A 26,086-nucleotide genomic window follows, 5' to 3' on the forward strand; every position below is an offset into this window, starting at 1 on the left:
TTACACAACAAGAAGAGCAGGATCTTATACACATCTATAACTCCAGTGCTGTGGAGGGCAAAGCCAGGAGGATCTCTGGGGCGTGCTGGCTGCCAACGCAGCCTAAAAACATTCTGTAAGATTCAGGCTCAGGGGAGAGACACTGCCTCAAAGGAGTAAGGCAGAGAGTATTAGAATGGAGAACAGCCAACACTGTCCTCTGGCCTCCATAGCTACATATATATACATATATGTGTATACACACATGCATACATATCTGTGCATATACACCAGAGAGAGCAATAGAGATTGCCTTCCCATCCTCACATTCTTAGAAAAGGAATAACATCTTACTTATTCATGTAATGTTTGCTCCTTCAGAAAGGCCATACCTACATGCTGAAAATAGACATGTTTAGACATGTTTTGAAAAAAGCGCTTACCATGCTCTTTTCTAGCTCCAGAGTTTTAAAACCCAGCTGCTTTGTGCAGCAAGTCCATATGATAGTGGTAGTGAGACCAGTAGTTATAGCCTTGATGTGGGTGGGTGTCTCCGATGGCATAGCCTAATCGTTTTGTCCCATTGGCTGAACCAGAGTGGTTTGAAACAATTCCATCTCTAATGTTGCACTGACTGCATATATAATATTTGGATTTTGTCTTAATTTGGTCTCACTAGATACAGTGTTCCCATGAGCTCAGTTAATAACTGTCCTAAAGCTGTGTCCACCTTTTAAGTGTCTCAGGGACTGGCTCCTTCTCAGCTTCAGTCAAATTGTACTTACCCTTCCGCTTGGGCAAAGCTAAGAGATTTAGCTTCATTCTTTACCAGCTAACAGCACGCTAGACAGACTTTAGGGTTGGAAATGATTGCCAGCAAGTTTATTTTCCAAAGGTGGAGTATTTACAAAGTACAGATATCTATACTGGCCTTAAAAATGTCTAGAAACTGGCATCAGAAATTGTTTTTAAATACTTAAAAAGTCATAACATGACCATCCTAGAGCTAAAGAAGCCAAGTGTTGCTAATCTAAATTCCAAGGCAGCCATTTTTTCTTCCATCCTCTTGCCTGTCTCCTTCCCTATAAACTGGGATCTTTCTTAGATTCATTATTGAAACAGTAATTATTTTAGCATTCTTATAGCTTATTCCTTCTTTCTATCAACTATAAATTTTTAATGTTATCTCAGTTCATTTGAAGTAAGAGCACTATTCATCACTATTGAACAATCAGCAAATATTTTATAAGCCCCTGACCAATGCTGAGTACCATGCATTGCCAAGAAAGAAAACATAAAGAGAAGTAATACACTATTCTTGTCTCGAAGTGGTTTTATGGTGCGTTTGGAAGAAAATACGCAGATAGTAAATTAATGAAAAGAAATAAAACAGTAGTAATTGACAGTAGCAGAATAAAAAATTTACAAGATAGCAGTAATTAAGTTTTTAAGCAGTAAAAAAATCTGAGTTCAATAGAAGAATAATTATTGGTTCCTAAAGAACAATGGGAAGAAGTTGTGGATTCATTCATCCATGCATTCACTTGTTCATTCACTACAAAGTCTATATTGATTGCTTATTATAGACCAGTAAAAAGTTCTTCCCAAACTTTTTGTTCCACTGAAGAACAAACAGATGATCAGCCAATATACAAATTGACTTGCAATATTTCCAGCGCTGGTGTGTGTCATGAAGAAAAGCAAAGCAAGGTGCAGGATGGAGAATGGAGAGAGGCACTCTGGGGTGGGTCACAGAAGCCTCTTCTCACACTTGAGTCGAGTTGTGAGGAAGAGGGAAAGTGATGTGTCCATCTGAGAAAGAGTGTTTTGTGGAGAGAGAACCAAAGCACAGAAACTATTGACGTGTGTAAGGAAAAGTACACAGGCTGAAACAGAAAGAGTGAAGGGAGGCTTTCATATAAGAATAAAGATTTACAAATATATGGACTATATATGTATCTTCTCATTTCTACAGAAAAATACAGGAACAATGAGTCTAGAATCTAGTGTTTTACGGGTTGCTCATTACAAGTAGACAAAGGATGCAAATAGTGAAGGAATGGAAAATAAAATAAGGAATGAATCTATTCTCTTGTGTGGTTTTCACTTTAGAATGATGTTAGTGGTTTCCATACATGAAAGATAGATAAATAAATAAATAAACAAAGATGTAAATAAAAGCCCAAATAGAATGTGAGCAGTAATAAGTAAACCTAGCTGCATTGCAGATGAGGAGAATGATTCACTAATAAATAACTTTAGAAAACAATATTTCAACTATAAGACTTTCTACCTATGGCTTCATTGGTAAAGTGCCCACTGTGCAAATTTGAGGACCTGAGTTCAGATCCCCAGAACCCACATGAAAAGCTGGGCATGGCAGCGCACGCCTGTGACCCCAGTGCTAGCTGTATGTGGGAAGCAGAGACAGGCAGATCATTGAGCCTCATTGCCTGGCCAGCCCAGCAAAAGCAAAGAGCTTGAAGTTTGGCAAGGAACCTTATTTCTAAAGTGGCAAAAGTAGAGAACAATAGAGGAGGATACTTGATGTTGACCTCTGACCCCTACACACACATGCACGCACATGTGTATACACCCACACTAGCAAGTACCTGCAATGCTACACACACTCAAAGACAAAAGGACGTATAAATAAATGTATGTGTGTGTGTGTGTGTGTGTGTGTGTGTGTGTGAGAGAGAGAGAGAGAGAGAGAGAGAGAGAGAGAGAGAGAGAGAGAGAGAATTAATACTCTATCACAGAAAGTGTTGGTTAGCAAGTAGAAGTTTTGTGTATTCTAGGACTAAACAATAAATACGTTGTTGACTTGGAATTGTGGGAGATGGATGTCTGTTAAGACAAACTCTCACTGTGTAACTATGACTGGCCTGGAACCTCCTAGAAGAACCATGCTGGCTCCAAATTTCGGTGATCCTCCAGCCTCAGCCTCCAAAGTACTAGAATTGTAGGTCAGAGCCACCAATCCTGGCCATTGCTGATTTTTTTTTAATTTCAGTACATAATAGCTAGTCAAAAAGTATTTGTATAGTTGAATTGGCTGTTTGCACAAGGAAAAGATTCAAGGAATTCATGGAGTCCCTAAAAAGCTATGCTTCAGTTTTCTGTATGTGTATATTTAGTGGATTCATAACCTTTATTAGCCTCAGAAGAGCCGATGGCACACCAAATGCTAGGAATTTTTACATCCTAACAGTTATCATATCCTCTGGAAGATAAATATTATTATAGATCCATTATATAGGTCAGGAAACTAGCACTCTTCATAGTGATGGGTCAGGGTGATCCATGATAATATTCAAGAGGAGGACTTTGAGGAACCACTCAAATTAACCATGAAGGAATTTTATTTTAATCTACCATTTTTAAGAAAGGAACGTGAGGTGGTTGTTGCAACAGTCACTTCAAGAGTTAGCTAGGAGAGCAACTCTTAGCAACAGCTAAGTCCAGCAGGTTTTATGTCATTTCCAAATAGCTTACCCAAATCCAAGGGGCTTTTATGCTTTTATGTTAGTGTGTGCTGAGAAGAAACGGAGAATAAAGATTGTGGATATCTTATTTTGGTTATGCATTATAACAAAAGGCCAACTGGTTTCTCCTTTCTGGAAAATGTCTTGTTTCTCCTCTCTGAATTGTCACATCAGATCCTCTAAAGATTCTGTCTGGTGGCTAGTGAGATGGCTCAGCAGATAAAAGTGTTTGCCTTGCAAGCTGACAATGTGAGTTAATCCTTAGAACATGGACCTCCACACATGTACCATGGCACACAGACACAGACACAGACACACACACACACACACACACACACACACACACACACACACACAGTAATAAGTGGTCCTAATCCAGGGCATCCATTCTCCAGGAGGACTGGAGACCAGACTGAAGTATTTGCGGCCAGTTGTCTGATTTCCAACAAGTTCATCTCTCACTTGTTCTTCCTTGGTCCCACAGGCCAAGGCTACATTCCTTAGCCATCCAACCTACCCAGAAGCACTGAGGTAACCCTTTCAAGAAGTTGGGTAGTACTTTCCCAGCTAAAACATACCAAGTAGCCTGGTTTGAGATGGCATTTCCTTATACCCTGTGTTTCTGCTAAGTCTTTGGGTGTGTTTGTGTTTCTGTCAGAGCCTTGCTATTTATGAAACATTCTGTGTTAAACAACAATTTCTGGCTCTCATACCCCATTTTGTAACTAACACAGTACCACCACACTGGCACTGATGGAATTTTAATGTTGCTTGCCATTCTGCGCAGGATATTTTAGAGATTACCTTAGAGGGACAAACAACTTACATCTTATTACAAGCCAGGTAATCACATTCCCTTCACTTACTTTCAGTCAGATTTCCACAATTTCAGTCTTGGCCTGTGTGGTATTAGCTCCAGAAAGCTAACTAATAGAATATAGCTCCCCTCACTTCAAGGGTAATTCTGAAACATCTAGCAAAATACAGCATTATTCTATTTTGTTTGTTTTTCTAGATTCAATCTGAGGTTTATATCAAGGCTTTTAGAGGATCACACAGAGAAACATTGACAAAGGAGATCTAGGCTTGGGAAAAGACTGAAAGTCCTGATACAGCTAGGGATATTAGCTAAGCCCCTCGCTGGGCACGTCACTGGGGATGTTACAGTTGCATGTGTGATGCTCTGTCATCTGTGCCTGAGTACAGACAGGCCAAGATGGCTCCCTCCCATCCTCCGCACTTGCAGACCAATAGGCCCCATGTCCGACTCTGAAAACTGAGTCTGTGATTGCAGCCACAAGACTTCCTTTGAGCTCTGGTCCTGGTTCTTCTTGCTCTGTCATCATTCACCAGTCCCCTCAGCTAGAAGATGGGATTGCTGCTAAACCTGACCTTGTAAGGGTATGTGAGGACCAAATACTTTATAGGAAAGCGTGAGTGGCAGCCATTATATAAGCATTATTTATCGTGACTGTCTACTCCAGCAAAACCATAAGGAGAGTTTCTCGTACACTTTGTAATACAATCTTTACATGTTTTCTTTAGAAAATGGTAGCAAGCAGTCAGGGATCAGTGCCTAGGACAAGGACTGACAATGTTGAGTGTTCATTTTTGTCTTTATGTCCTGCTTTTCATCAGTTCAGAAAGCATTTTCTCCTAGAATTATGGGGCTAGTATTAAAATGCTAAAGAAATCATAACAGCCTCAGTCTTCCTCTGCTAACCTTCTAATGCTACCTAATGCGTTGCCTGCCAAGACCACCTCCATTCTTAACCACGGGCAATAAGAAAGCACCACCCAGTGGCTTCCCCACTCCACGGGTAGGAACATAAAACTAAGGTCAGGAGGCCACAACCGGAGAGTCTCCCTTAGAATCAGAGGAGGGTGTGAACATCCTTTTCCTTAAGTCTTTGGCCAGATGCTTTCTTTATACTAATGTCTCATAATCCTCCCAGAGACTTTTCCAACATCACTGCCCTGTTTTCCTTCTTTGTCTAAACTAGAAAAGACAAAATACTTAAATACATGGTACCAGTGGAGATGGGTATAATACTAATCTTGACCACATGACTGCGAACTTGCTTTTTTTCACTTTGACCACTTCATTTTGTGTGTTTCTAGGCCTACAACATGAGGGGATTTTCCGGGTGTCTGGGTCACAAGTGGAAGTGAACGACATAAAAAACGCCTTTGAGAGAGGTGAGGTGGGAGTAAACAGCCATAAGACGAGTGTGTCGGCCCTGGGGAGTTGGCTCCGCCTTTTCCCCTAGAGTTCCCTGTGCTTACATAGAAGCCTAAGAGACTGCCCGTTTTCTCTGGACTTTCGGGAGGTACACAGAGATGCTGAGACACGTCCCAGCTTCCTTCTTTCTTAGCCCCACCCATCCTGCCTCATTCCTGTGATGATCTGCCAAAACCCAAGTAGTTACTATATATCCAGACAGTTAATAGCCTCATCCAGAACCCTTGGTGGCAGTTAATATCAAGGCTAATGTGCCTGTTCATTGTATCCCATTTATCATCTTGTGGTCTATTAAGGTAATGGGCAAGCTTTGGCAATTTCTGTCACTGTAATGGATATATATAGTTTCAATTTAAGGTTGGTGTTATCATTAAATTTAATTACACTTGATATGAAAATTTCCATTGGGATTGTGGGATGACTGTTCTGTCAGTAGGTGTCCTCTGGTACGGTAGTCAGAGAAGCTGGCCTCCTGGCCTTGTTTTCTCTCCACCAGAGGCTCAGGCTCCTCCCAGTTTCCTGATTCTTGTGAGAGAATCTTGGTTCCACTCCCAACCCACAGGGAATGTTGATTAGCCTGAACAGTCTGCCACTTCATGGCCGTCATGCTGGGGAGAGAGAGAATGAGATGAGGATGCTATGTCATTTGCCTAACTCGATTTCTTTCCCTTGGGGGTGGGGGCTACCTGTCTTCAGGAGAGGACCCTCTGGCTGGGGACCAGAATGACCATGACATGGACTCCATAGCTGGTGTCCTCAAGCTTTACTTCCGGGGGCTGGAACAGCCGCTCTTCCCCAAGGACATCTTCCATGACTTGATTGCCTGTGTCAGTGAGTATCATTATCCCCACAGATGGCAGCACGGTACTTGGAAATTTCCGTCAGCTTGTTTCATCGTAAGCTTTTCAGTAAAGTTTTTCTTTATTTCTACCAGTGAGTTTTGCTTCTTTATCTCCACCGTTTTCTCCCTGGTAGGGAGAAAAAAAAGAATGATTTAACAGTAATAGTATAGAATCTAAGTCAAGACTCTTGGCTTTTTCCTTGCTAATTTATCTCAGTCACTAATTCCTTCACATCTCTGGGTTTATTGTCTTTAGTAAAATGCTTTTATATTAGCTTATACACAATGTCTGTGCTATTAATAGGACCAGAGGAAAGTAAACACTGACCCTGCTCCCTACTTGTTTTGTGTGTGCCATGATTACCTGCTACACATATTCACATGTGTCTGCAAACAAGAAAAGCCCGTTTGTGCACTTAAAAGTACCATTTAGTATTTTCCCAGAGAAAGAGCTCTGTTTTCCTGAGAGTTCTCTTTTAGGGCTTGGAAAGCTATTCCTAGACATTTAGTTTAGTTCATGATACTGAAGCATCCTATCACTTGATTCCACAGAAAACAATCCATGGAAATTTAAATTAATACCAAGTTATTCAGGAAGCAGATTATCCTATTTAGGGTTTCTGTTGCTGTGATTGAAAAAAAAAAAAAAATGACCAAAAGCAACTTGAGGAAGAAGGGCTTTATTTCACCTTACACTTCCATTACTAAGGGAAGTCAGGACAGGAACTCAAGCAGGGCAGGAACCTGGAGGCAGGAGCTGATGCAGAGCCCATGGAGGGGTTCAGTCAACTGGCTTGATCCCTGTGCTTTGCTCAGCCTGCTTTCTAATAGCACCTGAGACCACCAGGACCCACAGTGAGCTGGGTGCTCCCACATCGATCAAGAAAACACACCACAAACTTACCCACAGGCTAATCTGGTGGGGCATTTTCTTAGTTGAGGTCGCTCTTCCCAAAGGACTCGAGCTAGTATCAAGTTGACATAAAGATAGCACTGCATAGACCCTGTCTGTATGATGGCCCTAGAAGGCAAAGAGAGTAAATACAGAAAAGGTTTTCCCAGGTTGAACAAGGCCCTCGTGCCTCCCGAATTTTCAGTTGGCCCCAGCATTTGGTCTGAATACTTACTTGTTCTTCTCTTGGTTGTTCTGAGAAAAGCCTGGGGCATTTGGGATACTAGCTCTCTTTGTTGCCCATGTATTTGTGAGAGTCTAATGGAAAGGAGTTAATGTGGACGATTACATACATGCATTACTTAGGTCATATCCTCATGTCTTTTCCAAGACTGGACCTAAGTGAAGTCTCTTACATGGGACTGGAGTCGCCAAGACACACCAGAATCCTCAGCTCCCAGTTCTTCTTATTCTTGCTCCCAATCCAGTATTTGCTATTTCTTATTCATATAAGACAGCCATATCAAGTCCATCTTGGGACACTGTGGAAGTCAGAGGCTGTTCATGACAGAGGCACAGGCAGATGGCCAAATCTGTACTAACGTGACCACAGCACAAAAGTCAGGAATCTTCTCTAGTCTTCTTGACAGATTTTACTACTTATCTAGGGTCCTGCTCTCGACTCTGTAGTCAGGCTTTGTTCATCTCTACTTTAGATAAGGGAAGTGGAAGCCAAACTTATGCAGAGGAGGAAGAGGTAACTGTGTATACAGGGGTCAAGGAAGGACTCACACAGCCTCTGTCCCTTCTCATGTGTGGGACCCTTCAAGGATGAGCATTCAGTAGTCATGACAGGATTAAGGTCAGCTCTATGTCTGTTGCTGTTTAAATTAGAGCGAGGAACATATCAAACTAGTCTGTGCCTGTGGAGCATACACCCTGATTCCTCTATCAGTCAGGCTGTGGGTCCCAGCATGTGGTCCCTTGTAGCAGCCTCATTCCACAGAGCATCCAAGATACAACTCATGTCACTGTGCCAGGGTTGTCTGTGGGCTCGCTCTGCTTGCTCTGAGTTACACTGCTTGTGAAAAGAAGATTCGAACTGCTCCTCTCCGGGACTGCAGTCATGCTGCAGAGTAACACATGCCTTTCTTCTTTCAGCAATGGACAACCTGCAAGAGAGAGCTGTGCATATCCGGAAAGTCCTTCTGGTCCTGCCCAAACCCACTCTGATTATCATGAGATACCTCTTTGCCTTCCTCAATCAGTGAGTAGCCTTCACAGTGAAAAAGTGTGGTTTTGTCAAAGTCAAGGTGGCTTTGACTACCCAGGACTTTCATAGGGATCTATGTCTAATCATCCATCCTAACAGACACCTAACTGAGCATCTGCCATATGCCAACTGCAGTGCTAGGCTGTTAAAAATACAATGTTAAATGAGAAAAGAAAAGCCTTTTATCATTAGATCATGGTCCAAGGAAAGAAACAGATGATAGTAGATACATGGGGTAGAATAGTTGTAAGAAGGAAAGAGGAAAGATGAGAGAGAGTTCAGAGGTCCTAGTGGACAAAAGATGAAAGAAGAAGAGCTGGTCTAGAGATGTGCTCGGCACGAAGGCCTGTCTGAGAAGACCAGGTGGAAGCGGAGCTGGACGGTGAGAAAGGAGGGCCCTAAGGACATAGAAGACTTGAGAGTCTCAGTAATGAATAGGAAGTTTGAATCTGGGAAATGACTTCAAAGCCTTTAAAGAGAAAAATGATATGATCTTGACATTAGGTATTCATTTTCAAGCCTGCCAGTTACTTTGGAGAAGTTACTGAGAAGGTCTAAGAGAGGCCGTGGCATGGTCTAGCTGAGGTGTTGGTTGGCCAGAAGGTGACAGAAAGGGTCAGCCTTAGGCTATACTTGAGACACTGGGTGAGACAGGCAGCGCTTACCATGATCCCCAGCCTTCTCCATGTTCTCATCTGTCATCATGCTGGTTCTAGGTTTCCATAGAGCCAAGAAATAGTTCTGTGGATTCCTGAATCCATCAAAACGGGGAAACAAAAGATAAACCAGAGGGCCAGAATGTTTTAGTTTTAGCACATACCTTGTGAATATTGAAGTCGTCATACATAGTTAGTCTTTGTTTAAAATGACTACAGCTTTAGAGTCCATTTCACAAGCTTCATCCTATTTAGACATTCATGATTGGCCCAGCCTTATAGCGCTCTGGGATTCGTAGACCCTGCCTAAGACCTTATTGGGAAGCCCACATCATCACCTATCCCAACAAAGAACTACAGAGAGTCCTGGCACTGTAGTCTGCATCTCCCCAAAGTTAACTCTGACAGAGTCCTAACTCAGCACCCCATCTGTCCTTGAGATGAACTCCTCAGAACTCATCAGTTATGTGTGCTCATTCATAGCCTGGAAACACTTCTCACTACTCTATGGTTAGTCAGTCCCCTTAGGGCCCAAGTCACTGCTTGTTCACATCAGCCATACCTACCCTAACCTGAGCCTTGTATGTCCCCGTGGACTAGGAACATGACAGAGGCAGTCAAATAGACCGGCTGGTAGAAACAGGGAAGACATAGATTAACTTGTCTTTCCTGGACTTTCAGGGGAGAGAAAAAATAGAGTAAGCATGATACAGTATAAGAGACAATGGCCATTATTAGGAAAAAAAGCATTGAAATTATTAATTTGTATGTATATATTTTTAAAGTATTGTACTGATCAACCGGGTGTTATATGGAAAAGGTGAAGCATTTATACTCACAGTGTTTCTGAAAAGAGTAGCGTACAGGACACAGTTTGTGAATCTCCATGGGAAGATGACAGCAATAAAGTGAATTGCATCAGGAGTTGGCATGGAGACGACTTTACGTGGACCCACACTTTGGGGAAGCACACTTTAATCCTGGCTGGAGTTTGTTCTTGTACACATACTGAATCTCAAGGAGGCAAACTAATAGTATCTGTAGGCTGGCACTTCAGGTGCAGCCTAGTGGACTCACATTGTGGTGAACAAGACGTTGCGTTAGGGCTGTGGATCGCATCTGAATGTGCAGCTTGGGGACGTTCTGCCTCTGAGCTCACAAAATGTTCATACAGTAGGATGTTGTTTAGCCATAAAAAGGAATGGAGTATCGACACATGCTGCCATGCGGATGAACCTTGAAAACACTGTGTTGAGGCAATGAAAACTAAATATTGTAAGATTCCGTTTATATGAAATCTCCCGAACAGGCAAACCCATAGAAATAGAGAGTAGGTTCCTGGTAGCAGGGACTGAAAGGAAGGTTGGAAAGTAACTGTTTAGTGAATACCAGGTTTCTTTCAGGGATGATGAAAATGTTGTGCAACTTAGAGGTAATGGTTACACAACATTGTGAATATGCAAAATGCCACTGAATTGTATACTTGTATTTATTATTATTTTTATTTAGAATACAAAGTGATGGGTTTCATTATGATCTTTTTATACATATAGTCCATTTTGCTTTGTTCTTATTTGCCGCCCATGCCCCCCACTTCTTACCAGTCTTCTTCCTCTTCCAAACAGTGCCGACTTCCGCTTTCATGTCACACATAGTCCACTGCCCCCTTCCTCTTCTCCCCCCCTTTAGGCCTTCTCTTCCCTCCTAGTCCCTTTTTTGTTTTCACATCACATCTATTTAGTATTTATGGCACCCGCATTCTGATTTCCATAGTAGCTGCACCAGCTTACATTACTGCCAGGCTTATATAAGGGTTCCTCTTTCCCAACATCTGGAAAACACTTTTTGTCAGTTATTTTCTTGATGACAGCCTTTTTGACTGGTATGCAATAGATTCTCAATTACCTTTGTGTGTGTATGTGTGTGTGTGTGGTGTGTGTGTATACCTATGTGTATGTGTGCATGCACGAGGGCAGGAGTTTGAAGCAGAAACCATGGAGGAATGGTGGTTACTGACTTGCTCCCATGTACAGCTACACTTCTTTACACAGTCCAGGCTTACCTGCCTATGGTACAGTGGACTAAGCACCTCCCTGCATCAATAGCAATCAGGAAAATTCCCAAGATATATGCTCACAAGCCCATCTGATGGGAGCAGTTCTTCAGTTGAGGTTCCTTTTTCCCAGGCAAGTCAATGTTGACAACCAAGATAAGCAATCACAAGGTTCTTGATCCTTTTTTGTTTCTGTTTCATTTGGTTTGGTTTTTAATGGGAATCAGAAATGGACATAGATTCATAAGACTATAAATAGACTACAGTTCACAAAGATATGACCCCTTCCAGATCTTCATCACTGGAGCCTCTTATGAATAGGACAGTCTTTCCAGGGTTGGGGACAAGATACTTCACATCCTTCATCTCTTATAGAACTTTTACCCAGGTTTCTTGGGAACAGAATGCTTCCCTTTGACTATCGCACTTCCAGAAACTCTGGTTTCTTGTTGTTACTACAACTCTTATCAGATCACATTAAAGAAACACGGCTTTACTGAGCTTTCTGTCTCCAAGATACCAGGACCTGGCTCACTACAGCATCAGCATATGGCATCTCATGTGTGGGTCATTTCTTCTGAGGTTATCAAAGTAATAATCTCTCCTGTTTCTCTCCAGTTTTAATCTGATGATAAAGCAGACTTATATATTTCCCCAGTCTTTTCTAAACCTCTGTTTTCTTTTAACTCTGGGACCAGAGAAGAATTTTAAAATTAATTCTCTAATAATTCCTATGAACTGGATATGGTGGTACAGGACTGTGATACCAGCATTTGGAAAGCTGAGACAGGAAGACAGTGAGTTTGAGGCCAGATTGAAGGACATAATGAATTCCTGCCTTAAGCAAAACCAAATCATCTCCTGTGAGGCCATCTAGTCACTGAGATGATACCCCTCCCCACTGGCCTCTCCTGCATTTAGTTTTGATATTGTGGAATAATAGTGCTTTGTAGCTGCTATTTTCCATGGCAATTGTTCACACCATGCCATGCCATTTCTGATGTCCTACAGTGATTATAGAAGGATCACAGGATGTGTGTCAGATGCTCCAGCAGAGGAGAAAGCCATTTGTTAGTGGAAAAACAGCTTTGTAACATGAGTCTGAATGTGGGGCACACTAGAAATAAATTTCACCCAATCCAGAATGGCAGTGGTATCCAAAGGCTCAAGTCTCTTCGGCATCTGTCAGAACTGGACACCGAGAAGCTACTGCTGATGACCATAGGAAGGCCAAGCTCCTCAGCAATGTCCATAGTCCTTCAAGCTTTGTAGAGGATGTGCCCAAAGTCAGCCCAGCCTTCTCTGCTAGGACAGACAGTGTTTGACCATGGCAATTCTAATAAAGGACAGCACTTAATTATGGCTTACAATTTCAGATGTTTAGTCAATTGTCATCATTGTGGTGGGGAAAGTAGTGGCATGCAGGTAGACATGGTAGAGGTAGCTGAGAGTTCTACATCTGGTTCCACAGGCAGCAGGAAGAGAGAGACACTGGACCTGGCGTGGGCTTTTGAAACCTGAAAGCCCACCCCCAGTGACACACTTCCTCCAACAAGGCCACACCTCCTCATCCCTCCCAAGTAGTGCCACTCCCTGATGACTAAACATTCAAATATATGAGCCTCTGAGCTGTTCTTATTCGAACCACCCCAGGCACAGACCCATGGGGACTCAGCAAGCATAGTGATGGTTGAGTGCTTGGGTCCTGGGCCAAGGCTGGGGTGTGACTAGAGCAGCTGCTGACTGAGAGTGGGAAGAATCTCTAAATAAATAAACAGTAATGAAATTAGCCTACATCCAAGGGAACCCCAAGCAGAATACAAACAGAATGCATGATTAATTCCTGGATATACCAATACAAGAGGATATTATGAAAACGTTAAACAATTGCCTTAGCTGTTCCAAAAAGAGTTCACTGTCCTGGTGGAATAAAAAAGCTAATCAGCTGACTATATTTCTAAAAGTATAGTATTTGGAATAGAAAATGCCCAATAATTTGATTCTTTTGTATGCATGCATGAAAGCATGTGATGTGACTGTTTCCCAGAGCAAGCTGAGGTCCCCATCTGCTCGGTTGTTTAGGGAGTTGTCTGTGGGAACCATATCCAGTTCTGCAGAGTTAGATGTTCTCAGAGCAGGGTGGCTCTGATGTGTAAGGTCAAAGGTAAGGGTAAAGATGAGACTCGGAAGGATTTGATTGGGGAACTGGAGAAAGGGGTCAGACCTGCAAGCAGGTCTTACATCTTTCCTGGGCTCCTGAATAACCTGACTTCCCAGAAGGCCTCTGGTGCCCAGGAAGGCAGGTGGCACTTTGTGGACTTCTGACTTTCCTTCTGGCGATGTCTCTTGTGTTTGTGTTTTCTGGGCATTCATGTGAGAGCTTTCCAATTTCCCCTTCCCTTTCCCTCCAGCTTATCACAGTTCAGTGAAGAGAACATGATGGACCCCTACAACCTTGCCATCTGCTTCGGGCCCTCACTGATGTCAGTGCCAGAGGGCCATGACCAGGTGTCCTGTCAAGCCCACGTGAATGAACTGATTAAAACCATCATCATCCAACATGAGAACATCTTCCCAAATCCCAGGGAGCTGGAGGGCCCCATCTACAGCAGAGGAGGAAGCATGGAGGATTACTGGTAGGGGCCAGGGAGGGGAGGAGGGGAGGGAATGCCTGATAATAACTGTGTAGGGGCCAGATGGTCAAGCAAAACCCAAAGGGAAGCAGCCAGGTCCTCCCACCTCCACTTACAGGTTCTGCAGGTGGCAGGGGTTGGCTGTTCTCCCGTCTTAGACCCACCTACAGAATAAGTGTTACTCCACCAAACCTCCCTTTTATTCTTTCTTTTTCATGAGTATTGTATAACTAGGGACCATCCTGAAAGATGATGACAGCATCCAGGAAAGGAGAGTTTACAAAGTGGTGTTTAGACCTGCTGTTCATCAGACAACAGTGTCCAAGCTGTGCACTGTGCTGGAAACAGAGCTGAGCCCCAGGGAATCCTGTTCTGAAGGAGGCAGAATCTCCTGCCTGAGTTTGTAAGACGGCACAACAGAATGATTTCAGAAATGTGTGACAAGAAAAAGGCGAGAACTTACCTGGGGTAGTTAGGCACAGTTCTACTCCCCACCCCCAGGAAAGTATGAGATTATGTAGACAAGGTTTTTTATGGCCTAGCCTGAGCACAGAATTCTAAAAGGAACCTCTGGGTACATTTGTGGTAAACTACCTCTTTTAGACAAATGAATCATTTCCCCCCCCCAAAAAAAAATGGAATACTACTTTCCTTTTATAGACAAACTCCTTGCAACCCGGAGAGGCCAGTGCAATGTTTCAGCCCACCCCAGTAGTTGGGGAGTCAACCCTGATCACTTATCTTCTAGGATAAGGCTCCATCCAGTACCCCACACATAAACTGTAATACCACTTTACAGTGCCATTTTTCACTAACCCCTGGGGTCCCATGCCTCCTCCCTTCTTTCCTAAATGGATTTTCAATAGAAGCTGAGGACATAGCCAGACCAAATCTAGATTTAACATCTGGAACCAATCCTTCCAGCCCCATTGCTATCAACCTCAGTAGGAGAGGACAAGGCATGTGTTTACTTAATTAGCAGCCAGTCGGTTCATGATCCTCCATGACCCCCTCCGAACCGCTGCCCAGGGAGTGAAGAAAACAATATTTGTGCCTCTCTGAACTTCCTAAGGCAGTGGCTTCCTTAGATCCACTTTCTCCTGGACTTTTGATCCTAGGTCTGCCTCTGAGCTTCTGTCACTGACAGGTGGTTAGTGATGAATGGGGCTGTTGGCCCATTAGGTAAGCTCCAAGGATATATTCTCTTGCACATGACCCCCCTTTGCATGAGAGTTAAGAGCTGTGGGATGGTGTCTTTAGTTCTTGCCTTTACCTGTAAAGTTGGCCTTAGCTTCTTAAATATCAAATGACTGCAGGTTCTGGACCAGTAAAGGGGCAGAGTGCTCCCAGCTCCCTGATCCTCAGTCCTTACCCAGGGACAGAGACCAAGGAGTATGGTTTACAGGACACATACGTGAAAGCTTCTTCTAGTTTTCTCCCAGGTGTTTCCTCAGCCTTTACCCCATGTGTTGTGTATGTGATATTTATGGAATATACCACACAGGTAATCATTGTGCCACTGTCCCAGGCCTTGGGCCAGAGGCACCAAGGAGCAATTGTCAGTGACCTTGCTCCTGACCTCTCTTATTTCGGAAGAAAGAGAGATACTATCACAGTGAGCTAAGGCAGTGAAAAGATAAGCCCCCCAATCCTGGAGAGTGGCCAAGTGATCAGGACCATGAGGGAGAAGAGGCACCAGGCTGCTCTCCACAGATGTGGGAAAGTACATTTCTGACTACCTACTTACTAGTCTCCAAACCGGATTGTGTTTGCCTAGGACTGCTGCTGGGACCTTGGAGCTTGGGTGTTAATAGGGTTGGGCATGTTGCCAGAGGCGTAGGAGGGGAGACGCGTGGGATTTTAGGACTACATGGAACCAACCTCAAAAAGTATCATTCTTTTACCATGGTGCAGATTTCAAAGTGGAAAGCCCAGACCAACAGCACCAGATCCTGTGGGACCAGAATGAAATGTAGATTCTCCAACCCTAGACAGATCTTGTGACTCAAAAAACCTCAGAGTGGGATAATGTATGATTTTTAGCAGGCCCTCCAGGGCTCCCTGCAGTGTGGCTGCACAGGAATGAACCTCCACCCTGGGCAAAGGTTTACCTTTGTCCTATGCACCACTGATGCATTTCCAGAATGCCACCAAACTCATGGGATGGTTTTTAGGCCCAGAAAACAGTGAGGAATTATACCCATGTTTTTGGTGTTTCATTTTTGTTTTTTTTTTTAACAACGAAGAATACCTATTGATGATCTACCAGCGTTTTCTCTGGAGCTTAAGAGCCCTCCTAGGCCTGACTTTCCCTGGTCTCTAAGGAGCTTCCTAGAAGGAAAGGCTTGTGTACTGGGCAGGGAGAGGTTCCATGGCAGGAGGCACTGGAGTGTGATGTTCATAGACCTACCTGGAAGGATTGGCTTGTTGGTACCTATTGCCAGAGGAGACAACTTTAGACGGGGTGCTCTTCAAGAGCATCCATCTCCTCCCTGAGCCAGAAGAGAAGAAGTCCTTCCTCAGTAGCCTGTAGACATTCTCAACTCTCTACCTTGGATGACTTAAGGGAAGAGAATTTTGTTTGGAGAACTTGGCTGAGCTTTCACCCCCTGGCCTCTAGTAAACTCTGATGGTCTCCAGCAGATCCTTTCACCTTTGTTCTCCTCACCTCCTCCTGTCTCCTCAGTGCACAGGCCAGAAAGTCACACAGCACCCCAGGGCACCAAGGGAAGGAAGCCGGGACAGAGGTAACGCTCCCTGAGCGCTCTCATGCCAAAGCCTTCGCTAAGTCACGCCAGTGACTCCTCACACAGCCATCTGTTAAAGACAGTGAAACCAACCTGCTGTCTGACATCAGAGCCCGTTTCCAGACCCATTGTTCTGACAGAAACCCAGGGCTTCCCTTCTGCCGTGCTCCCTCCCAAAGAGTTTGTCACTTCAGAGGCCTTCCCTTTCTCTCCAGGGTTTAAGTAGTGACAAGTGGTTTGGGGAGCAGAACCTCCAGAGATCCCTTACTCTTTTTTTTATTTTTTTATTTTTTTGGTTTTTTCGAGACAGGGTTTCTCTGTGTAGCTTTGCGCCTTTCCCGGAACTCACTTGGTAGCCCAGGCTGGCCTCGAACTCACAGAGATCCGCCTGCCTCTACCTCCCGAGTGCTGGGATTAAAGGCGTGCGCCACCACCGCCCGGCAAGATCCCTTACTCTTAGCAGTTGGTGGCTGTGTGCTTAGAGTGTAGCAAGCCTACAGTTGTTCCAAGGAAGCTGTGTCAAGGGAAGAAGAGAACTTTAGGAGCAAATACTGATGTCCCAGTTGTTCCTCTTCTGTGGCAGTGACAGCACTCACGGAGAGACGACCTCTGCTGAAGACTGTGCCCAGGATGTAACAACAGAGCACCACACGAGTGATGACGGTATGCTATTAGTAGAGCAGAAACGATGATGGGTATTGTGCATTCAGTGCACTCTGCTGTCCAGAGGGCCCTAAGGAGAAGAAATACAGAGTTTCTTGTCTCTCCTTTCCTTGGAGGGACATTCTCACATAAGCGACCAAACCAGAGGTGAATAACTAGACCTTGTGTAGTCCTTCAGCTTCCCTGCCCCACCTCTTAGCCCCTATCTAGCCTGAGTCCAGTAGATAGAAGCCCTTAGTGCTGCCAGGTGACTGGAAACCAAAGCAAAGGAAAGCTCATTTAAAAAACATCAAGCCTGGGGAATAGAGATGCTAGGTGCCAAGAACGCAACAGAAGCCAAGTGAGGGAGTGGGAATGAGGACACAGAAACCACACACTTGCATGCCTGCCAACTGGAAAAATTGACCCTTCCAAAGGACAGATTTGTGTGTGCTGAACAGCCTGTGAGTGTGCATCCAGGGGTGGAATGCTCAGCTGTCATCCTCGAACCCCTCTAGAGTGCCCATGATTTATTAGAGTCTGTCCAGCCAGCACTTTTCCCTGCTTCCAGCCGTTCCACACCTCCATTTCTGGATCACTTGGTCTCTGGAAGTCTCAGCGGTTGACGAGGGGCCTCAGAATTTTATGGGCAGAAGAATAAAATGGCACAGTCTGCAGAGCTTTGCCTGCCCCCTGCCTTGCTAGAAATCCTGCAGTCTGGAGACGGCTTTTGAAGGGAGAGAGAGGACTTCTTGTTCAGATCCTGGTGTTAGAGGGATCAATATGATCTTTAGGAGAGAAGTTGGTATTACTGGAGAATTCAGTATTCGGAGCTGCCTTGTTCTCATACTGTCAGAGGCTTTATCTTTGGTGAGGTAGATGGGACAACTGAGAATAAGAGGTCAGCAAGTCAAGTGACGTACCTAAGACTATAGAGAACCAAGACTGGACTACTAAGACACTGGTTCTGCAGTGGAATCTCCAGCCAGCCCATGTAGGACTGACTTTCCACCCAGAGCTTCATGGGCACAGGCTTATTTTTAATCAGCCTTCCTCTCTGCAGTGGTATTTATGACCTAATGGTTCTATGTCTTGGAGAGCCCTCTACTTACTACCCAGTCTCTCCTGCGGCCTAGAACAGATAAGTGCGGACAGCAATAACCAAATGTCCAGATCCCACAGTGCTGGGGCACTATTCTGAGTTCTTCACAGATTGTAAATGACTCCTCCTAACAACTTCATTCCTATCGTTTCATTTTATAGATGAGGAAAGAAAAGCCCACACAGAAGTAAAAACACATTGCACTTTCAAACCCCCTTCAACTTTTTAAATTATTTTCATATGCATTTTCCATATGTTTATTGTAAACCACTTTCCATGTTTTACATTCTACTGGAATGAATGAATAACCAAATAAATTACTTAAAATATGGTATGATTCAAATGTTAGATGGCTGATAGATTTACTGTATGATCAGAAGATACATACTGCTGAATAATGCAGTATGATGGGCTGGATATAGAGTTCAATGGTATATCACTTGTCTTTGAACATCCACATACGAAGCCTGAGCTCAATTCACGGTACTACCTAAAAGAAATAAAAAATACAGAGTGGCAGGTTGGATGATAGATGGAGTCAGCACAAGGAGCTGTGGAGTCAACAAAGACGTTATCAGGGAAGCAGTGTCCCCATGTGTTACCCCAGCAGAAGAGAGGGCTGAGACAGGCAGCAGAGACGGGGAGAATGCCAGCTGTTCCATCTTTACAGATCCGCCGTGGCTTACGTTTCACACTGGGCTATCCTTCCACCACTCTAAGTCCCGCTCAGTAGGCTTTTCATCCAGTTTCCTGATCTGTAGATCCTAGAAACATGTGCTTCCTTCTTCTCTGCCTTTCCCAGAATGTGAGCCCATCGAGGCCATTGCCAAGTTTGACTACGTAGGACGGACAGCCCGGGAGCTGTCCTTCAAGAAGGGAGCATCCCTGCTGCTTTACCAGCGAGCTTCTGATGACTGGTGGGAAGGCCGGCACAATGGTATAGATGGACTCATCCCCCATCAGTACATCGTAGTCCAGGACACGTAAGTGGGACCCTGGCTCATTTGAGGGTGGTGTCTGCTTCACTGTGGGCGTGAGACTTCAATTCTGGAACAGTTGGAGCGTAAGGGAGACTAATTCCCAAAAGGGTCCTAAGACTTTAGGACCATGGAGAACACCCTACCCCTGCAACTCAGTCTCCCCACTTTCTCTTCTCCCTTTAAATCCCCACTTAATCAATTTGTTTTAGAAATGTACCAGCCAGTATTTATATTTATACCTACTGAATAATAGTATGTACTTTTTAATTTGACCATGCATATTTCCTTTCTGGAAAGGTCAGGTTGAGAAAACATTTTTGCTTCTCTGTTTTTTTGGGGTTTTTTTTTGTTTTGTTTTGTTTTGGGAGGTTGTTTTTGGTTTTTGTTTTTGTTTTTGTTTTTTGAGACAGGGTTTCTCTGTGTAGAGCTGCCTGTCCTAGAACTCGCTCTGTATCCCAGGCTGATCTCAAACTCACAGAGATCCACCTGCCTCTGCCTCCCAAGTGCTGGGATTAAAGGCACCCAGCCTTCTCTGTCTTCTGTATGTGTGTTTTGGTTTTTGAGATAGGGTCACTGTCTTAGTTAGAGTTACTATTGCTGTCATGAAACACTATGACCAAAGCAACTTGGGGGGAAAGGGGTTTATTTGGCTTACACTTCCATCACTAAAGAGGTCAGGACAGGAAATCAGTCAGGGCAGGGACCTGGAGGCAGAAGCTGATGCAGAGGCCATGGAGAGGTGCTGCTTACTGGCTTGTTCCTCATGGCTTGCTCAGCCTTTCTTACACAATGCAAGGCCAACATCCCAGGGATAGCGCCACCCATAGTGAGCTGGGTCCTCACCCACCAGTCACTAATTAAGAAAGTGCCCTCCAGTAGGATCTTATGGAGGCATTGTCTCAGCTGAGAGTCCCTCCTTTCAGATGACTCTAGCCTGTGTCAAGTTGACACATAGCTAATACAGTCTCACCCTGTAACCTAGGCTGCCTTGAGCTCACTGTAACTCATAGCAGTCCCCCTGCCTTAGCCTCCGCCGTGCTAAGATTGCAGGCATGAGCCAGCAGACTTCTCTTTTTAGACAGCTGTCTCCACCCCAACCTGCTGAGCCGTTGATAGTACTTCCAACCTGCAAATGAAAATTGACAGGTTCCTTTTTAGGAGAAATCTGCCTTAAGAAGTGTTGTAAAAGAAGAAAAATAAGGTGAGGAGGGAAAGGATGTCAGAGAACAAGGAAAACCAGAGCTGGCTCTAGGCATCTTTGGATAGGCTGTCTGTTGGTTCCCACCCTTTGAGAATATTTCCTAGGCAGGAAGTAGTGAGCCTTGTAGCCTACCCAAACCTGCCTCCCTGTCCCTTTGCCCTGACTCTGCCCTCACACTTCTCTAGGATACAGCATTATCACTGTTTTTAGTCCTTCCCTTACTATTATTTTTTTAAAGGTTGATATCCTGAATGAGCCTGCACCCTCCCAGCCTCTCCTGGGCTCCTTCTTCGGGGAAATCCTCCCTGTGTTGATAACATCGCAAACCTGGTGGCGATCTGAGCGTGGACAGGACCCTCCCAAATTTAGCATTATGACTTCACTGCGGGATCGAGAGAAGATGAATTATGGGAGGAAAGGGGCTTTCTTTGTCATCAGTAGCCAGAGGGGCCAGGAGAGCAGTGGAGAGACCTGGGACCATCTTGGACGCTCTGAGCGAGGCTAGATGTGCTACGACAGGGGCGATGTGTCCACGCCCGGCCTCAACACTGGCATCTCCCTCCAGAGTCACTACAGAGCAGCAGTGCTCAGGACCACAGATAAGCCACAGCCTGGACTTCCACCTCCTTCTCCAGGAGGTGGTCCCATCATGGCCACCCCATGAAAGCAGCATGGGGTCAAAGGCAGATGCCTTGAATCCAGGTGACCTCTAGCCAAGCTTTCCTGAGGAGCTGAGGATCAAATAGAACTCAGCAGATTATTTATTCTTATTTACATGACCCTCCAGAGGCCCTCAGGTTTCCTTGCCTCTGCTCACAGAATTAGCCCCACCAGGGGTTACCGCTGCCTCCAGGCTGTGTGGGGTCGTGTGGATGTCCAGGGGGGCCATCTTGCTGATTTAACGCTGCTTTTTGTGTTTTCCCTTCTCCCTGCCTGCCTGTCCCTTCTGCCCCAGCGAGGACGGTGTCGTGGAGAGGTCCAGCCCCAAGTCTGAGATTGAGGTCATGTCTGAGCCACCTGAAGAAAAGGTGACAGCCAGAACGGGGACCAGCTGTCCCAGTGGGGGTCATGTAGCTGATATTTATCTTGCAAACATCAACAAGTAAGCTCTGCTTTTCATTTTCTGCTCCCCTAAATGACTCACTCACTCACTCACTCTCCCCTGGCCTAACCCACCCTGCTCCTGTGCTGTCCGCAGGGCTCCAGCTCCCCACCTAACAGTCCCCATGTGTTGTTTGCTGCCGCATGGATAGCAGGGCTGAGGAGGCGTATGTAGGTCTGCGGGTAGAGCCCAGCCTCCAACTGTCTGTTACCATCCTGTGGTACTCTGTGTGGTCCGCAGTGTCTGTCTGCCCAGACTTCCTGGCAGTCTTAGCCAAACCTTCATCAGAGCTTCGGTCACCTTATGCAGCTCCTCGGTTTTGTGCTATTTCTCATCAGTGCCTTCACTTTTCCAGTTCTTAGTCAAATAGTATTCCATGTCTTCTTGGACCCTTGTCTGTCTGAAGATTCAGAGTTTCGTATGTCTTCCACCAGGCTACTGTCCACCAGGTGGGCTAACTTAGATGTCATGTGTCTGGTTCTCCCTATCCCACATTCATGGCCATGGAAAAGAGAAGAGCACTGAGCCCAAGGGAAGCTTTGTGCTGAGCTCCTAAACCATCCTGTGACCCTGTGCTCCCTGTCACACTGGCAGAAATCACTTCTCATGTTTTCCTTGTTGCTTTAGCACTGTGTATTATCCTTCCCTAGCAGCCCCTTTGCAGATGCCCACTCCTGCCCAGCAGGCTCATTCTGACCCCAGCTTTCATTGTGGCCATTAGCAGTATTCTGAGGTTCTAACTCCATCCACACCTGCTGGCTATCTAGAGGGATTCCTCGTTCGCCCGCCCATGAGCTGCTGCCTCCCCAGGAGGCACTCAGGCTATTGGAGAACTAATCTCATCTCAAGGGGCCAGACACCAAGTCCTACAGACCTCTTTCCGCCAGACCCTGAACTGTGGCCCAGTGCCAGGAGGATGACAAGCCCCGGGGCACTCGTGGTGAACGTGGATTGGAGATGACGTACAGTGTGTATTCCTTCCGACTCTGGAGGGCTGAGACGATTCGCACTTTGAAACCCTGTTAACCATAGCCTCTGGACACTGAGACTGGAAGGAGAATAAAAGATGCTTATTGTTTGTAAACTGCACGAGGTTGCCAGATCTCTTGGCTTTTTTCCAACCAGACAGTAGAGGGTTTGGGGGACATGGCTCTTTCCTATCTCTTTCACACTCAGGTTCATCTAGTTTATTCAGCTCACTCACTCAGTGTAGTCATAATTGAATTCAGACTGGTAAACAAGCGGAGGATTTTATACTTCCCTCCAGTCTACTAGGAGGGCAAGCTAACAAAAAGTAGCTGCCAGCTAATCACACTTTTCTTATTATTTACAAGTCTGTGTTAATTATGATCCTGCACTCACAAAGCCATGCATGAGCTTATTAAGCCAGAAACCAAGATGACGATGGAGGTGAAGTTAGATATTTATTTAGGCACTTTTATTCTTGTTTTTTATGGTGTTGGGGATAGAACTCAACACGGCACATATACAAGTGGAGCACTCTACTGCTGAGTTACAGCTTCATCCTTGGGTATTAAATTTTAAGTCAGCATATTTTTGATGCCATTTATACAAAGGAATTACCGAGAACAAAAGCTGAAATAGCCAAAAGGTAAACATCTAGTAGGAAGTCACGGTCGTTCCCTTGAACTCCTTGCTTGGTGGTATTAAGATTCTTATGATGAATTTCCTGGGGACAGACCAAAACCAAACCATGTCAGCATGGTCTACTCACACTTTCCCAGGCGCCAGCCAATCAGTGCATGAGTGACAGCCCCCAGCATGCCTGGCCCTTAGGAGTGAGTCTGCCTTTCTGCCTTCCCAACTGCCTCCACAACAATGTTCCCGTGAAACTTGAGTTTCCTGATTGCCTTGGAGAACTCTCTCCTCCTGGGCCCTCTCATCTGATTAACTCCTCCTCAGCTTCCAAGACTCGGTCTAAACATTACCTGTTTGGGTAAGCCTTCCTCACACCCTGAGTTCCTTGAGGCTGAAAACAGTGCCCTCGTTCTGCACCACAATGGCTTGAGTTGTTGGTACTCGGTGCTACTCCTGGTTCCTCCTCCAGGCTGAGCTCCTTGTAATCAGCATCTCTGTCTTCCTCATCTCTACGCCCCAGATAGAGCCTGGGATGCTACCACAGTCTCCTAAGTCTGCCTTCTCAGCAGTTCTGATCTGTGAGTCAGCCATCCTTGAATGGAAAAAGGAAATCAGCAGAGTTCTTAGGGTGTGGCATTTCAGTTTAATTCCACATCCTATATTAACCATCTGCTTTGTGCCAAGCACCAATGAATGCTAGCTCTTCAGAGCTCACAATCTGGCAAGGCAAAGGACCATATGGAAGGTAACTGAAAAGCAGTTGTATGGAAGCCCTGAAGGAACATTGAAGGGAGGAATCTCTTCAGTCTGTAGTTGGAGGTACTAGTGTCGTGGAAAACATGACAATGGAGGGCTCATTTCAGCAGGGCCTTTAGAGCATCCTTTTTCTGATTGAGAATGGCTGCCTCACAAGGCTAGAGCTGCCTAGCAGCCACATTCATGGCTGCCGGGCCACACCCTGCTGGACCCAGAAAGATAAAGCAGCCCTCAGCTGTGAGCAGCACAGGATGACTTAAGGCATTAGCTATGCTCCAGAGATGCCCCCCCCCCCCGTCTGCAGTCCTACTATTACCATCCCAGTCCCCAGCTCAGCTCATCATCCTCAATAGACTCCAAATCAGAGCCTCACAGCTGCTCTCTGAACTCGCAGCTCAGTGGCATCGTAGATGAGGTCCTTTAAAATCCCGTTCAAAAAAAATAAAATTATTCAGCAGCAGGCGCTACCCATAGGGCCAGGATCCCACTCTCTCACGTCATTTGAGAGCCTCTGTGGTATGAAATAAAGGGGCCCAGTGCTGGGGGCCGTAGGAGTTGTGTAGATGCCCTTTCTACCCTGAGCTCAGGCACACAGTGAGCTCTCTGTGCCACTGCAGTGAAAAACCTCTTCCATGGCTATGAACTAGAAGGAGCCCCTTGCCAGCGCCCGGATGGTGCTGGACTTGCTGCGGTGTAGCTGAGCAAACTGGAATTGGGAAAAGTTGGCTCCTGTTGCCGGCAGTTCTCCCCTCCTTGGTGATGGTGAGACTTTCTCACCTGGGGCTTGGGTTTCTGTGCAGGCAGGCAGTGGAGGGGGTCTCTTCACCAATCCTTCTCCCATTAGACACGTTCTCTTGAACAGGCAATTTTTTCTCTGACAGCATCTTGCATGTTTAGAACTCAAAGCTCACAACTACCAAGTAAGTATCCATTTCGTCTCTGCCCAGGTTGGGGGTTGGAGGGAACAGATCCATAGAGAAAACAAGAGAAAGAAAAACTGAAGAGGTAGGGTATTCTGTGTGACTTTCTTTAGCTGTCCAAAGTGCCAGCCTCCACCCCTCTGTCACAATCCCAGCTCCCTCGGACCCAGGGCTTCCTGATCAGATGCCGTTTCTGTTTATTGAAGGCAAAGGAAGCGTCCAGAATCTGGGAGCATCAGAAAAGCATTTCGGAGTGACAGCCATGGGCTGGGCAGTTCTCTGACTGACTCCTCCTCCCCGGGGGTGGGGGCTAGCTGCCGTCCATCCTCTCAGCCCATCATGAGCCAGAATCTCCCCAAGGAAGGGCCAGATAAGTGTTCCATCAGTGGCCATGGGAGCCTCAACTCAATCAGCCGCCACTCATCCCTGAAGAACCGGCTGGACAGTCCACAGATCCGGAAGACCACCACTGCAGGAAGGTCAAAAAGCTTCAATAACCATCGGCCCATGGACCCTGAAGTCATTGCACAGGTAACTGAGGGGCCCTGGGCAATCAGTAGTAAGCTACACTCATCAGTTCCGCTCAGAGCAGCCCCAGCTAATCAACAGAACTTCAAACAGACCAATGCTCTGTACATTCTGTGCAAAGTGCAGCAAGTATCACATATGTGAACCTGCCAAGACAGCTTACTGAGCAATCTGCCTATCCCTGTCTCCCCAGCAGCCTGAAAGTAGAATTAATAGCATTCTCCCTTCTTATTCGTATTCTGCCTGTTTGCAAGGCTGTTTACTTTTAAAGCCAGCAGTTAAGAATATTTTGATAAAAGTCCGTTAGTCCAAGTTTCATGAGTAAAGACCTAAGGTAGGGTCTAGAGAGATGGCTTAATAGATAAGAACACTTCCTGTGCAAGCAAGATGAACTGAACTCAAATTCGCAGCACCCACATCAAAGGCATGGTCATGTATGCCTGTAACCCCAG

At 45.3% G+C, this 26,086-nt stretch overlaps 1 protein-coding gene across 8 annotated transcripts in view; it reads left to right on the forward strand.

Annotated features, from left to right (window-relative positions):
• Positions 1–26,086, forward strand: part of Srgap2 (SLIT-ROBO Rho GTPase activating protein 2) — a 219,227-nt gene that overhangs the window by 187,416 nt on the left and 5,725 nt on the right. For 5 of the 8 annotated variants that reach the window (XM_028876502.2, XM_028876504.2, XM_037211431.1 and 2 more), the window contains 8 exons: positions 5,589–5,666; positions 6,406–6,540; positions 8,604–8,709; positions 13,836–14,060; positions 17,388–17,467; positions 19,351–19,531; positions 21,685–21,831; positions 25,313–25,637. In XM_028876502.2, the coding sequence (XP_028732335.1) occupies positions 5,589–5,666; positions 6,406–6,540; positions 8,604–8,709; positions 13,836–14,060; positions 17,388–17,467; positions 19,351–19,531; positions 21,685–21,831; positions 25,313–25,637 (1,277 nt within the window). Of the gene's footprint in view, positions 1–5,588; positions 5,667–6,405; positions 6,541–8,603; positions 8,710–13,835; positions 14,061–17,387; positions 17,468–19,350; positions 19,532–20,967; positions 22,921–25,312; positions 25,638–26,086 lie in introns of those variants that run through there. The other 3 variants (XM_028876506.2, XM_028876507.2, XM_028876505.2) reach the window with 2 other exon arrangements.

This window comes from Peromyscus leucopus, chromosome 15 (assembly GCF_004664715.2).
Source record: "Peromyscus leucopus breed LL Stock chromosome 15, UCI_PerLeu_2.1, whole genome shotgun sequence".
NCBI lineage: Eukaryota > Metazoa > Chordata > Mammalia > Rodentia > Cricetidae > Peromyscus > Peromyscus leucopus.